This window comes from Sinocyclocheilus rhinocerous, unplaced genomic scaffold, assembly GCF_001515625.1.
Source record: "Sinocyclocheilus rhinocerous isolate Xijiao unplaced genomic scaffold, SAMN03320098_v1.1 scaffold55, whole genome shotgun sequence".
NCBI lineage: Eukaryota > Metazoa > Chordata > Actinopteri > Cypriniformes > Cyprinidae > Sinocyclocheilus > Sinocyclocheilus rhinocerous.
The window spans coordinates 454787-470403 of record NW_015647461.1 but is presented as its reverse complement, the minus strand read 5'-3'; the positions used below and the strand labels follow the sequence as shown (position 1 = coordinate 470403).

Genomic DNA, 15617 nt, shown 5'->3' with positions numbered 1-15617 from the left:
AATGTTACATTGTGTTTTCTTTGTTTCTTTTTGGTTTGGCTATTCTCCTCTGCCCGTAGAAATATAATAAAGTTGTTTTATTGAACTTGTTCTAATTTAACTTGTCTTAAGACACAGAATAGCTTATATTAATTTTGCCAAACAAGGACTTCGTGACGGTACCTTGTTTTTTTCTTTCTTTCTGTATTTCAACGGCACGTTGTCAATTATTCCTTCCTTGTATTATTATTATTATTAATAATAATAAAAGGGCTATTATAGTCGCCCATTTAAGCCATTAGTAATCGCACGTTTATATTTAATTAAACTATTAAATTAACTTAAACTTAACTATACTAAACGAGCGTTTTATAGGCTATAGCCTATTCCGCATAAGCTAGAACATATTTTATTTAGGCTACTTATTACTAAACTGTTTTCTGAGTCAGTGTCTGCAAAGATGAAGTTGACGATGCTGATGAACTACTTTATTCTTCAAATGTAATTATTTTTATTCTCAATATTTTATTTCTACATTTTTCTGGATATTTAATGAGTTTAATCTCGCATTATAGGCTAATGACTTTATTCTGGAGATGTTTTTTTGGTACCATCACGAAGTTCTTGTTTGGCAAAATTAATATAAGCTATTCTGTGTCTTAAGACAAGTTCAGTTAGAACAAGTTAAATAAAATATCTTTATTGTATTTCTACTGGCAGAGGAGAATAGCCAAACCAGAAAGAAACAAAGAAAACACAATGTAACATTCATTAAACCGTACTCAATGGAATGCGCACATGTGAGTGGGGCTAGTGCCATCTAGTGGTCGCTGATTTTCTGAGGCTCAGCTGCGCGTGGATCGCGAGCTGTGTGTGTGTGGGCAGAACTAAAGTCTCAAAATTCCAATGAATCAAATAAAATCGACTCAGAAGAGACGCGAATTAATGCACGCGCGTTGCCTGATCCACAAATGCACATTTTAATCGCTACATGCACAAATTATGATACTTTAATACAAACTATAACATTTGTATTCACAAATATGTCTCTATTTGAACAAAATGCTGCACATTAATGTAATTCTTAGCTCTGCAGACACCGGTTGAAAAGCATTTGTTTCAGTGTAGTGACGCACATTTGCAAATTTTTCAAATCGTGTACACGTTAATGAATTGCACTGGGCCTTGTTCGTTGGTAGTTGTGTGTGGGGGGGACGTGAAATGCTGTAAACTGCGAAAATGAAGTCTCAAAATCCAAATGAACCGAACAAGATCGACTCGAACTAGACGTCAATTAATGCACGCGTGTCACCTGATCCACATATGCACAGATTCCTTTTTGCATGCACAAATCATGATACTTTAATAAAAACTATAACATTTGTATTCACAAATATGTCTCTATTTGAACAAAATGCTGCACATTAATGTAATTCTTAACCCTGCAGACACCTGTTGAAAAGCATTTGTTTCAGTGTAGTGACGCACATTTGCGAATTTTTCAAATCGTGTATACGTTAATGATTTGCACTGGGTCTTGTTCGTTGGTAGTTGTGTGTGTGAGCGTCGTGAAATGCTGTAAACTGCGAAAATGAAGTCTCAAAATCCAAATGAACCGAACAAGACTGACTCGAACTAGACGTTAATTAATGCACGCGTGTCACCTGATCCACAAATGCACATTTTAATCGCTACATGCACAAATCATGATATTTTAATACAAACTATAACATTTGTATTCACAAATATGTCTCTATTTGATCAAAATGCTGCACATTAATGTAATTCTTAACTCTGCAGACACCGGTTGAAAAGCATTTGTTTTAGTGTAGTGAGGCACATTTGCGATTTTTTCACATCGTGTACACGTTAATGAATTGCACTGGGCCTTGTTCGTTGGTAGTTGTGTGTGTGGGGGATGTGAAATGCTGTAAACTGCGAAAATGAAGTCTCAAAATTAATTAATGCACGCGTGTCACCTGATCCACAGATGCACATTTTAATCGCTACATGCACAAATCATGATACTTTAATACAAACTATAACATTTGTATTCACAAATATGTCTCTATTTGAACAAAATGCTGCACATTAATGTAATTCTTAACTCTGCAGACACCGGTTGAAAAGCATTTGTTTCAGTGTAGTGACGCACATTTGCGAATTTTTCAAATCGTGTACACGTTAATGAATTGCACTGGGCCTTGTTCGTTGGTAGTTGTGTGTGTGGGGGACGTGAAATGCTGTAAACTGCGAAAATTAAGTCTCAAAATCCAAATGAACCGAAAAACATCGACTCGAAATAGACGTCAATTAATGCTGATCCACATATGCACAGATTCCTTTTTGCATGAGCAATTTATGATATATTAATGCAGAACAGAACATTTTTATTCGCAAACATGTCTGTATTTGTACAAATCGCTGCACAATCATTTAATCCTGAATTCCACAGACTCAAATTGAAAGGTATTTGTTTGTGGTTAGTAAGATGCATGTATAAAATGCATGCAGTGCATGGATAATTGTGCATCTATTAATCATTTTGAGTCTAATATCATCCCATAATATTTCCACATTAAAGAAGAATGAAAGAAGCTCTATTCAAGCCTGTGCATTTTGCAATATATTTTTTTCTTAAGTGAATCATGGATTTGATGTGACACTCCTCTTTAATACAGACGTATTATTATGATATAACAGGGTGTGTCCTCTTTTCGTTACATCCGTAGAATTTCCCTGCAAGCCCATCTGAACTGGGTTGCCCTTGGACAGACTAGCGAAGAGCCCAACAAAAGCCTCTAACAGTGCGGTACAATTGCCCTGACGTAGATCCATGGTTATTTGGAAGGGCGAAATAGTTCTTCCATGAAAAACACCAAGTAAACACCTTTTTCCCCCATTTCCCCTCATCGCTCAGGTGGAAAAATGGAATTTAGGGGCATGTGGAAATCTTCTCCATAGGCAAGTGATTTTTGGCGGCGATTTGAAATCTTGAAAACTGGTGACATGTTAAGTGGAAAATGGCTCTAGTGAAATGTCAGTGTGCATGGGTGGCCGAGTCCGCAAAACAAATGATTGGAAAGACTGCCCTCTTGTGGTTGGTCTTACAAACAACAGAGTGGACTGTGAAAAATAAAATAATTAAAATGTCTATATATATATACTGTATATATATTTTTTTAATTAATAATAATAACTATAACTATTTTTAATCAATTAAGAACACTAATATTACTACATTTTATGAAGCTTATTTTTTTTATAATTTACATTTGATAAAACTTAAAAACAAGAGATGTGAAGCACATATTAATCATTTCATACATTAAAAGTGTGCTATTTGAGCTTTTAAGGCTAAAATGGCATTTTAGCAACATTAAGAATACTGTTTCAAGCTTGCATTTGGTCTGCGTTGCTGAAATCATCCCTGTTGGTGGAGTTTGGTCCATGTAAACAGTATTTTGTGGATAGTTATATCATATTCCTCTCTGGTTTCATTACAGATAGCATGTGAAAGTGACAAGGTTTAGTAGCTTTGTATTGTCAAAGGTGATAAAAGATTGGATTTAACTTTCCACAGGTTAAGCGATTTTATTCTTCAGGCTGGTAAGAGATTCTATCACGCAAGTCTCATGTAAACACGTATACAATTTTGTGGTGTAATTTGTAATACATATTTCAATTTTTTATTTGTATTCCAATACAACACCTTGCCCCACAGACAAGTCCATTACTGCACACACATTTTTTTTTTTTTTTACTATGGGGCAAGTCAAAAATATTGCAAACATTTCTGTAATCAACAGAATTATTATCTTTTGGAACACAGAAACAATCCTTTAAAAATCTGCTATTTTTTAGAGACAAAAAGTTAGAATTTAGTTTATTTGAATTGTCTATTTAAGTTTAGATGAAGATACAGCTTCTGTTTACAATAATACTCACTTGTTAGATGTGCACTGAACGTTGGTCAAGACAGTAAAGTTGTTTCTGACACTTCGAAGGCTTGCTAGAACCTAGAAACAGACAAAAACTGTGAGGTAAAACCAAGCACACGTCTATTTGAAACGTTATCCTTAAAGAAACATGACACTGATGTGTTTACCTGAGCAAAAGGTGTGACTATCAAGTCATCCCCATGCCTGTAATCAAGTGAGAATACATTAACATCTTAAGCGACTGACACTCAAACAAAGCATACACTATAATTTAAAGTCAACATGAAAACAAAATTGATCCTATTTACTTTTTTAATAGATGTTCTTGGTCTTACTGTGAATGATTCAATGGCGAATGTTATTCCAGAAAAGAAGACTGGCTCTTTTTATGAAATGACTTTGACATCATTTACGCCATGCAGACTACTGGAAATGTAACCAATAACCAAATAGCTATTGATTGTTTTAGCAAACTCCTATTCGGTCTGGCTACATTCCCGTCCTGCATTTTTTCATGGTAAACATCTAGTTTTTAGTCAGTAATACTACCTCACTCATTAGACTCATTGTCAGATGAGGTTCCTTTCCGTTTCAGGACCCTAAATGCCACCAAAAAATGGGTTACCAAGAACAATCCAGCACACTCCTCAGGGTTCAACAGATATTTGGCATCTACGACTCTGGAAAATGCGTTCTTATATAATTCCAGGCAGTTACTGTCAGAAGGCTTGGGAAATAAGGCCTTGATTGAGATACGTTCTGGCATGCAAATGTCACTGCCGTGAGCAGCAGCGCATAAATCAACTCCACTAATCAGCCCCGCCTCCACCTTTACCCCGCAGAAATGTTTGGAAACAGAAATACTAGCGTTGATGAAAAAAGAGGCATATTAAACAACTTCAAAGTCCTCAGATTACCAGATGCTGGATGGTTTAGTTGTGGTGACAAATAAATTAAAGTGCTTTCCTAGTAACTTGGCTCATTAGCGAAGATGATTCAGTAATTACTGTTTGTAAAAGTACAAAAGAAAAGTAAAGTAAAGTAACTGAACTTACTACAATATATCCATCCTTAACAGATGCAATGTGCAGGAAAAACCCACAAAATGCCACATTTTTCCCTTAAAAAACTTAAACCAACCTAGGAATGTTTGCTGGGCACAGCTGATATAAGACAAGACCAGCAAACCAGTTCAGGCTGGTTTTAAATGTTGTTTTCAACAGGTTTAATAAGTAGCTCTTACCACATTTAAAACAACTTTACTCACAGTTCTGAGGCGATAGAAGAATTTCGAGACATCGACTTTGGTGAGAGGTCATAGTCGCTGTCTGAGCGGTAGAGGAAGGACTCTCGCCGCTGGTTGTGGCCGGGAAAGTTTGTGTGCAGAACCAGGCCAGAACCTGGTGAGGCCTGGGGGTCCAAAGGACTACAGCTTGCAGATGGGCCATTTTCCACATCGAAACTGCAATGGCACAAAAACGGTACATTAAGATTAAGGTAAGAACACATACACCTCTTTAATGGTCTTGGAATGCTGTCATTCATACACAATATTATTTCTGTCACTTAATACACTTTTCTCTTACTGAAGATTAAGACTTTTAGATCGAAACCAAAAACAAGTCAATACTGATCCACCTTGGCCATCCTCAAGATTCAAAGTTATATATAGCTTAATGAAAATTTCAGGAGAAATACACAAGCTGTCCTCTGAGAGCTCTGGAAAGTCTCAAAGATTCCCAGCACTTGGGGCGGAAGCATGTCTCATCTTTCCAAACCATAAGGAAACATAGTGGAGATGGTCTCAGCCCACATCAAAAAGAAGAGAAGCAAGGGGAAACACATTACGTTCAAGTCAAATAAACAGTTTTAAAAGACGCTTGTGTTCAGTTCAGATGTGCTTACAGGGAGGTTCAGGTAAGCAGGTTCGGTTCAGATGAGCTAACAGGGAGGAAGTAGCGATGGTCTTTACGCTCAGAGCGCCAGAGGTTTGTGACCTTTCACTGTTGTTCCAAACACTGGAGAGTCTCAAAGTAAAAAAAATAAAAAATAGGGAATAGGAGAACCATTCAAAACCAGTTCCTTGTTTTGCTGCCGTTGACCAATGGAAATTTACTACAACCAACATACAAACCACACATACATGCATGAATATGAATATTTCTCCAACGATAATGAGAGTTACTGAGATGTCGCGGAGTGGCCTGATCCACGCGGAGGTCAACCAACAGCTAACACTGAATCAAAATCCTCCTATTGTGGCCCTTTTTCCTGTTAGCCTGCCATTCACAACAACCATCAATAGCATTTGTGTGTTTTCACACTGCACTTAACCCCAGGTTATGTCTTTTTAAACCCAGCAAAGCAACGTTTCACACTTGCATCTTTTAAAACGGGTAAGCACATTTCTTGCAGCCATGGTCTGGGAAAATGTATTCAGGACAAGCTAGATTGTACAGTACAAGTGTTGTGCAAGAGCGACACAAGTCGTTATATAAACAGTTTGTGTGCTGTGTTTAATCAGTCTATGATACTGACACCTCAAATATGTAAATAAGAATATTAACCCAAGATTTGATACAAAAGAGATCTGAATTTATGGATAATTGTTGGGAAATAACATAATTAAGTAACAGCCTGTACAGCTGTTTTATACTCTAGGTACATAATTCCAACAAAAATACGTTCAGAAGTTCAGATTGTCCTCCTTGAACAATAAATCGACAAAGCCTCTAGACACTGGAATTCCCTGCCTCCGGCATCTCTGTGAAATTTCATCTTCAAAACTCAATTATAAATGCATCTGTTTACTCGGTCTTCTGTTTGCAGTGTAGCTTGTTCCATTTCCATATTTGCTCTTCTGGTTTCAGTTGCAGTTGTTTCGTGTCATGCATTATGAAACATGCTATTTAAATGATTATTTTTAATAATGCTGTTAATGTTACACAAAAGTACAATACAACTGAAAGCAACAAAGCTAAATATTTGATAAACGAGATCATCAGTCAGATATGAGGAGTGAGACTGCACTACGAATAAGGAAAACCACAAAAAAATGTTCTGATGTGGCCACAACGCTCGTTTGACTGCATGCACAAGCAACACATAAGTAAAAACTGCTGTTGTGGCTCCATACAGAAAATAAAGAGATTTTTGGGCTACTACATTGATTACTTTCTATAATAACACCCATAATTATAAAATAGTTCTAACAAAACTTAATTCTATAATGCTTATGCTACACTGCTTAAGTGTGAACATCCAGGAAGGGTGTGACAAACCAGTAAACAACACTGCTTATAAACGCCATGTGAAACAGGCCTAAATTTGGGTGATTTCTCTTCAATATACATTCAGCCTGCTTGATCATGTTTTCCACTATATAGGCTTTATGATATAAAGCCAAAACCGCCGTTGCCTCAACATCAAATGCTGAACAAAAGAATCTAATCAGATGACGCAAAGCCAGACAAGCCACTTGCACGGAAACTGACTGACTGGCAGTTGTGTTTTTTTTCACTGTGAACATGATTCTCAGAGTGGCACTTCTTTATTATAGTAAATGGAAATTCTTTGTAACAAACTTTCAATGTTAGTCTGACAGACAACTTCATGAAGTAGCTGTCGTGTCCAAAGCAGAATACACTCTGGGTCATTTGAGCTCCCTGGAGAGGTCAAGACTGGAAAAAAAACTACCAGGAAACGATACCTCTGACCTCAGCTGTAACCAGTATCTCTGATTCCCATGACATTATAATTACAGAGTCCATGTAAAGGGTGATAGTAGTTTTACATTGGGAGGAAAAGTTAAGTACAAGTTAAGTACAACACGTAAAGTGGCCAAGTTGACATCTCACAACTTAAAGACCGCATGTTGAAATGATGTATATATTGAAACAGGAAGTTTAGGCATGTTCAAAAATGTTTTTTTAAATAGCCCAACAAACTTTACTTACATCACAACTATCAACCATGATTAGCTTATTCTAGAGATTGGACAAGAATCTATAGTGCAGGATGAGTCACAAATATATTTGATTTGTTTCCAAAAAGCGAAAGACTGCAACTTTTAAGACAGAACTAGATATCTACTAAATGTTAATTATGTAAATGTTTAGGAGTACACAAGCATATAGACAGTCTCAAAGAACAATCAAAAAGGTCACAAAATACTCTGAAGCTTCTTCACTATCGCTCAATAACAGTGTTATTTTAGTATTATTTGTTATATTACTATTATTATATACTTTTATTTTATAGTTGCAATTTGTAATTTAATTTCAATTTCAGTTATTTTGTTATGCGCTTTTGTTAGTTTAAGTTTTTTCCCCCTTTAATTTATTTTTATTTCAGTTTTAGTATTAGTAAATGTAGTACTTCAACTTTTATTTATTTCAGTTATTTGCCCAGAAAACATTTTTAATTTTAGTATAATTTAGAGAGTTTTTTATTAAATATAAATGTTTATGTTTTATTTTATTTCAGCTTTATTTCAATTACTGAAAAAAAATATTTTTAGTAGTTTTAGTTAACTATAACAACACTGCTCAAGGCTATCATAAACAATTTCAAGCTCAATAATACTTGACATCAGAGTTGACCATTTTCATCAAAGATCCCCTTGTCATTTTAAAGTTAAGTTCTGACATTTTTCCGTGATTGCCTCACTTGTTTTGATTTGTAATAAATGCGCAGAGACGGAATATCACATGGTTTTAAGCTAATGAAAATGTTTTTCAGCGATTAAATAGAATTGTTTGGTGTTTATATTCTCACCATGATACAAAAAGGAGAGGATGTTGTTTCCAGTAAGTATCTAATTATCCTGTGACTGCTGTTGAGTCACTGTCTAGTAACACATACACAACACAACAATAGTTTATGTAGAGCAGCTCCAAAAGACATCCTCTACTTGTCTGCTTTGCTTAAATCGCCACCACTCTAACAATGGTCCGTCTTCACACAAAGAGACGTTATAATGTGTTTCAAATCATAAAGGTCTCTGTGTCTCACATACATTTTCAGTTCCTCTGCCTGTTAGTGGAACTGCTTGACAAAATTACAAAATGGACTTCACTGTAACATATGAGCAATTAAATTACTACATTATCAGGCATCATAGATCTTATGTAATGCTTGATTTGATCACATGTTTGTGGGGAAGAAGGGGACTTCTAAGGCAAGTTACACTGGATTCTACTCTGGCACCAGAAACTCAGATACAGAAGAGGGAAGTTCATATGAGTCGGTCCGTGAGAATATTCAAGGCTGCTTTAAATGTCATTCTATAAGACTAAAAAATGCTGAATGCTTGCTGATTTTCCATGACATATTTCATAATAAACAGATGCCCAACTCTGGGGATCATTTAAGATGACATGGTTGCTTTGAAGAAATCAGTTGGTATGCAAGAGAATGTTTGTTCGTGCCAACTTTAGTAGACTAATCGCAGGAGAAACACCCCCTGGAGTAATCGCTGGTGCCTTGTTTAACTCCCTGGTCCTAATGTCAACTTTATATTTGCTTTTTTCTAACCTGTACAGTATGTTCAGATCACTACCACAGACATATATGACACATTAAATACACTGTTTGTCATCAACGTTTGTCCGTTTTTTTTTATTATTAAACTAAAAACTATTTAATATGACTTAATCAAGTTTAAATCAAAGTCATTTTTAAATGTCAGATCATCATCATTTATAAAAAAAATTTGTAAGTTAACATGTTTTGTATATTATGCATGTGTGTGTATATTTTAAGTGTTCAGTTCAAAATCTTTGTACACCACTGTTTAAAAGTTTGGGGTTGGTAAGAAAAATTTTTCTTATGCATTTACTTGATAAAAAATACAGTATTAATAATTGTGAAATATTATCACAGTTTTAAAGAACTGCTTTTATATTTTAATATATTTTTAATATATTTTAATATTAATATTTTAATCTAAAATATTAATATTTAATATTTTAATGTATTTTCCTGTGATGGCAAAGCTGAATTTTCAGCAGCTATTTCTTCAGACTTCAGAGTCACATGATCTTTCAGAAATCATTCTTATATGCTAATTTGGTGCTCAAGAATATTTATTGTTATTATCAATGTCGAAAATAGTTGTTCTGCTTTCTTTCAAGATTCTTTAATGAACCGAAAGTTTTAAAAGAACAGCATGATTTTTTTTTTTTTTTTTTACTTTATAAATGTCTTTGTCACTTTTGGCCAATTTAATGAGTCCTTGCTGAAAAAAGATATTCTTTTAAAAATAAAAAGTAGTGTATATTATGTATATTTTGTATTGTAAACTGTATGCATATTTGTACACTGTTTAACATTCTGCTAACTGTATTTGACTGCATAGAGTCAGGAGAACATTATTCTCATTCATTACACTTATGCACATGGTGGAGTGACAAAAGTGATTTGATAAATAAAATCCAACAAAATTTTACTTTAAAGGCTGCATTTCAATGTCACCAATTTAACACAATCCAATCCTATCCAATCCAATGCTGTCTAGGCAACATACTGTGTAGGTAAAAGTACCTCACAGAGCTCAGTTTCAAGCCACACATTTCTGCCTATTAGCACAAATCCAAACAACGTGGAGATTATCTTTGTTGGCATTTGCAGTCATAGGAGACATTTACACACCCTGCCCGGACGTCAGAGCACGCTGTGTGTAAACACAGATGTTCACAAACTCATTCATTCATGTGTTTGACAATTAGAGTGTATATAAACATGCATTACACATTGACACAAAGATATATTCATAACTAAAGAAACAGTGCACTCATACACATGGAAAAACGGAAACATGCAACAAATAGCAGAATTTATTAAAAGTTTGAACGCTGAACGTTTGCAGACATACATAATCGAATGAATGAATGGGCCAGGGAATGACTGAATCAAGGTTATTATAGTTAACAAACAAAAAAAAACAAAAAAACAAATATATATATATATATTGCTGTAAGGTTAATCTTTATATTATTTCCATAACTCAAGATTTGGACTCATTGCGGTTTATTTATTTTTTAGATTGTTTTGTTTGTTTTTCAATATCTGGCAATGCCGGCATTTAAACTGACAGAAATCAAAAACGACCAGGTTAAAAACGCAGCGCTGCGTACAGCAATAACCCAGGAAATGCTATATTGCTAGTATTCTATAAGCGCCACCTGTCGTCAGAGATCAATCGGTCGCGGAAAATCCTGATCAGTGCATCCTTAACTGGAATAGAGTTAGACCTACCTGAAAACTTGAAAAAGCATGGTTCATTTCAGATTTATCTTTGAACTATTGTACCTATTTGTGCAAAATGGTTATCATGTATTACAATGTTCCAGCCAACAATGAAAACAATAAGTCTTATTTATTGATTGATTGACTGATATTTATTAATGTGTGTGTGCAGAGAGAGAGTGAGAAAGAGAGAACAAATAACACCATCTACTTAGTCAAAATATAAAAATTATTATCATCTTATCACTTTGGACAGAAATTTAGTATAATTACACCTTTATATTATATATATTTTAATCTTATTTGTAAATAAGATTATTGAAGCGAGTTTTACAATTAAAGTCTTTCTACTTTAAAAAGTAATGTTTAATTCAATGTGCTACTTGCCTTTTTTTGTAATTACAATTTCTGAATGAAAATTGTCTTAAAGGAAATCCTCTACTCCAATTTTTTTCAGTGTATGTTCTGTCTGTACAATTTATCAGTCAAAAATATGAAAATAATTATCAGCTAATTGCACCAGATTTTGATTTATTATATAGTATGTTCTATTTGTACTATATGCCATGTTTGCATAGTTTGACAGACAGCTAACAGATTTAAGAACTTCAGACACAGTAAAAGTTGATAGTGGAAAGTTCATTTTATTTAAATTTTAATTCACCTGAACTGAAACAAACTGACATCAGACCTCTAGGACAGCAAAACTTGCCATTTTTCAGTGTGTGTGTTGTTTGACTTTTGCCAAGAGATCAATATGTGATGCTTAGACACTCTGTTGGTCAAATGTCTTTGTGCTATGTGAATTCACGGGTCAGAGGTTATCAATCTGAATTTTGGTATGCATTGGAAGACAAAACTGCATGAGCTTGTGTTTCCGGTCTTGTGTTTCCGTCACATGCATATATGCGAATAGAGCACCAAGTATAGAGAATGCATCTTGCTTGCTTTATTTATTTATATATAACTGAAAATAAAGATATTATTTATTTAAAAAAATTTTTTGAGCATTTGAAACATGTAACAAATTAAGTTCTGTAACGCACAATAAAAAATAGTCCAAAACTGAAATCCACTCCAGGAAACATTATTCCCATCAATGAGAAGTGTTTTGTGTTATAGGATTACAAAACTTTCCAATCATTCCTCCTTACGAGTCTTTCCTACACGACAAGTCACTGTTGTTTGATGTGTGATGACGTGGCGAGTGGATTAAAGAGTTCCCTGAAAATCTCTTGTGACCTTTAGTCATCATAAAAACTCCTTTAAAGATGACTGATCTGTCGTCATTGTGTGCAATGCTAAGATGCTTACTCGGCAATGAGCTCTGCTGTGAGGAAATGAAGCTGTGAAGAGACCCATGAAGCTAAACAGAGTAAACTTTGACACAAGACAAAACTATTTGTAAATGTGAAGTCTGAGCTGAGCAGAGGAGCAGAGGAGACAATGGCAGTGCAGGGGAAGATCTGTCTGCCGTACAGCTGATGATAAGAGGAAAAGAAAGACTGAGTCAAACAGGCTGGTGTGAATTCACAGTTGACTCAGTGTGAAAAAATGTCACAACACGACATGTCGAAACGAAACGATTAAACATCATTCCTCAAAATGTGTCTAATCTAAACATGTGAGAACGTAATAGGTTAAAAATGAAACACTTCACTCTCTACACTAGCCTCAGGAGCCATGATCACACCTGCGATTGAATCATTTATTTAATATGCTTTCTTATTTAATGTCATCAATTTAATGATTTTAATGGAAAATGTTTAATTAAAATAATGCAAACGGAAATGGCTGTTAAGGGCTCATGGGTTTGAGGTGCACAGAAACCTAGAATGTAGTGATACAAATGTCGATAACACTTACAACAGTATTGCCCACTAGATGGCAGAGTTTACAAATAAAGAAAATCAAGCGTCAAGTAAGACTTAGCTGACATTTAATAAAAACCTTGCCTGCTGAGTCTTTTATGATAATTTGAGCCAGTAAAACTTAACTGAGAAGAGATGATAAGCAACTAATTAATATTAATGAAGTAACAGATCAAACTTCAACAGTAAACAGTGTAGGATATCAGACCGAATCAGACGATCTATGATTTGGTTAAAACATGGTTGAAACCTGAGGAGCCCAAAATTCCACAAGAGGCCCAAGACAACAGGATGTCATAAATCAGACCCTTAATTAATAGTGTTTTCACTATATTTTGGATATAAATATCCATTGCAGAATTGATGTCATATAGCTCGTTCACTGAATCGCTGGCCGTCTCAGTGATCAGCCGTAAAACAGTGATTCTGTCCCTTACATATTATTGGTGGAGTTCCCTTTAAAATCTTAAATGATTCCCTTTGAGCTAAATTGACCTGTTTCCCTTACAACAGGATGACTCATAATATGAGTAATATTTGCTTCTGCAGTACTCCTAAAATATTTTGTGACCCAATAACTCCCATGCTTACTAAACATTGCAAATAACAGTATATATATATATTTTTTTTTTAAATTTACAAAGAAAAATGCCATTTTCTAATCACTTGGCACACAAGAAAATTCCAAACTGTCTACTTTAAGTATTTCAAATGTTTAACCAAAATTAAGACCATAATATAAAGATTAACATTTATAGTTTTTTACATCTTCAAATGTTCAAATATATAGGAAAATCCTACTTTACACATCTCCCACGCACATTAACCATAACAGTATAAAGTGTATAATAAGCTTGTTCACTTACTTTGATGTATTGAGAATTATGTTAGGTAATCGATCATTAATTTAATTGACAATTGATTATTACTTAAAATAACATCCTGTATTTAATCCTACAGATTTAAGGTGGAAAAAAACAAAGGTGCTGATCTTAAAGGCATAATTCACCCAAAAATACACCATCTGTCATCATTTACTCACCCTCCACTTGAGCTTCTTTCTTCTGTTGAACACGGAAGAAGATATTTTGAAGAATGATAACCAAACAGCTGACGGCCATTGACTTCCGTAGCTTTTTTTTTTCTCCATACTATTCAAGTCAACTGTTTGGTTACCAACATTCTTCAAAGTATCTCCTTTTGTGTTCATGAATAAATGTTGACAATGTTCATTTTTGTTTGAACTATCCCATGAAGATACTCATCTCTGTCAGTGTGAACAGCAGTAGAAGGCTGACCAACCGTCTAACGCTACAAACAGGTTGAGGAGAATCAGAACAGTCCAGAATCACTAAGCAGACTGGCCCTACTTGCTTACTTTGAGCCGTTACTTACAACTAACCTCCATACTTGACACCCTGATACCCAAGTAGCACTGACACACAGAAGACAAAGAGAGGACAGCAGCACGCCAGCTCTCAGTTCTAATGTCATTTCTCTAACTGTGTCTGGGGTTGATTGGTGATTGACTTTGGGGCGCTCAAGTAAACTGATTACAAATTATCCTTGATTATAATTTCACCTCAAGTAGTCTACAGGAACTGTGGAACAGAAAACATGAATTAGGGAGTCAAAAATATTGGGATTTAAAGTTTATTTTTTATGGAAAATGTATTTTTGTTACTCTTTCTATAATTCTGTACTGTTGACAGGATTAAACTCTTACTAGTTTCCTCTAATTATAAACATGAATAAACTGTAAACTCTGATTCGTGCGTTTGCGCGTGCCTCAAAAGAGGGCTTACAATGACTTACAAAGCTACATAACAGCTATAAGTGTATGCACTACTTGCTTTATGCAAGCACTATATAGGATAAATCACTATACAGGATTTACCCTATTATACTTTATCGACACGAATTGATAGGTGCAACAACAAACAACCACCCCCAAATAGTCTATAAACAAAGCATCAGGCTGTCTTTGAGTTCACATGAACAACGGTTAAAGTTACTCGTCGTCAGGCTACAGAAGAATACCATAATTACTCCGTTCAATTAGGCCTAAGACATCGAGAGTCACGCAGACCTATAACAACCCAGCCACAACACATAATTGCGAATAACATGCCTTACCTTAACACAGAATCGACCACAGAGTCCAGCGTTTATATTTTTTCTACGAATCTTCATGTACTAAACATGAGTGGAATTTGCACCGCAGCGCCCCCACACCTTGATGCTCATGACAAGAATAGCATGTATAGTTATCTTTATTGAAGTGAATTAGGTTTAAATCGCCGCCATGCATGAATGAATGATATTTTTGCAATTTTACACATAATAATACACGATGATCACATTACACAAAACTGAAATTGCACGTCAAAATAACACAGTCAATATTTTTTGAGACCCCCCAAAATTTCACAAATCACGTTTTCAGGGGAGCCCATGTCTTATTAAGGGGAGCCGAGCTCCCCCTAGCTCCCCCGTAGTTCACACCCTGGGTTTATGTGTTCACATTATATTTGTGAAAGATTCTTCACCTTAATGATTTGTTTGTAAGATGATCTCT

General features: G+C 35.0%; 1 protein-coding gene across 3 annotated transcripts in view; it reads right to left on the bottom strand.

Annotated features, from left to right (window-relative positions):
• Nucleotides 1–15617, bottom strand: part of pde4ba (phosphodiesterase 4B, cAMP-specific a) — a 159413-nt gene that overhangs the window by 48616 nt on the left and 95180 nt on the right. For all 3 annotated transcript variants that reach the window (XM_016513605.1, XM_016513606.1, XM_016513608.1), the window contains 3 exons: nt 5188–5382; nt 4088–4124; nt 3928–3998 (listed from right to left, as the gene is read on the bottom strand). In XM_016513605.1, the coding sequence (XP_016369091.1) occupies nt 3928–3998; nt 4088–4124; nt 5188–5382 (303 nt within the window). The remainder of the gene's footprint in view (nt 1–3927; nt 3999–4087; nt 4125–5187; nt 5383–15617) is intronic.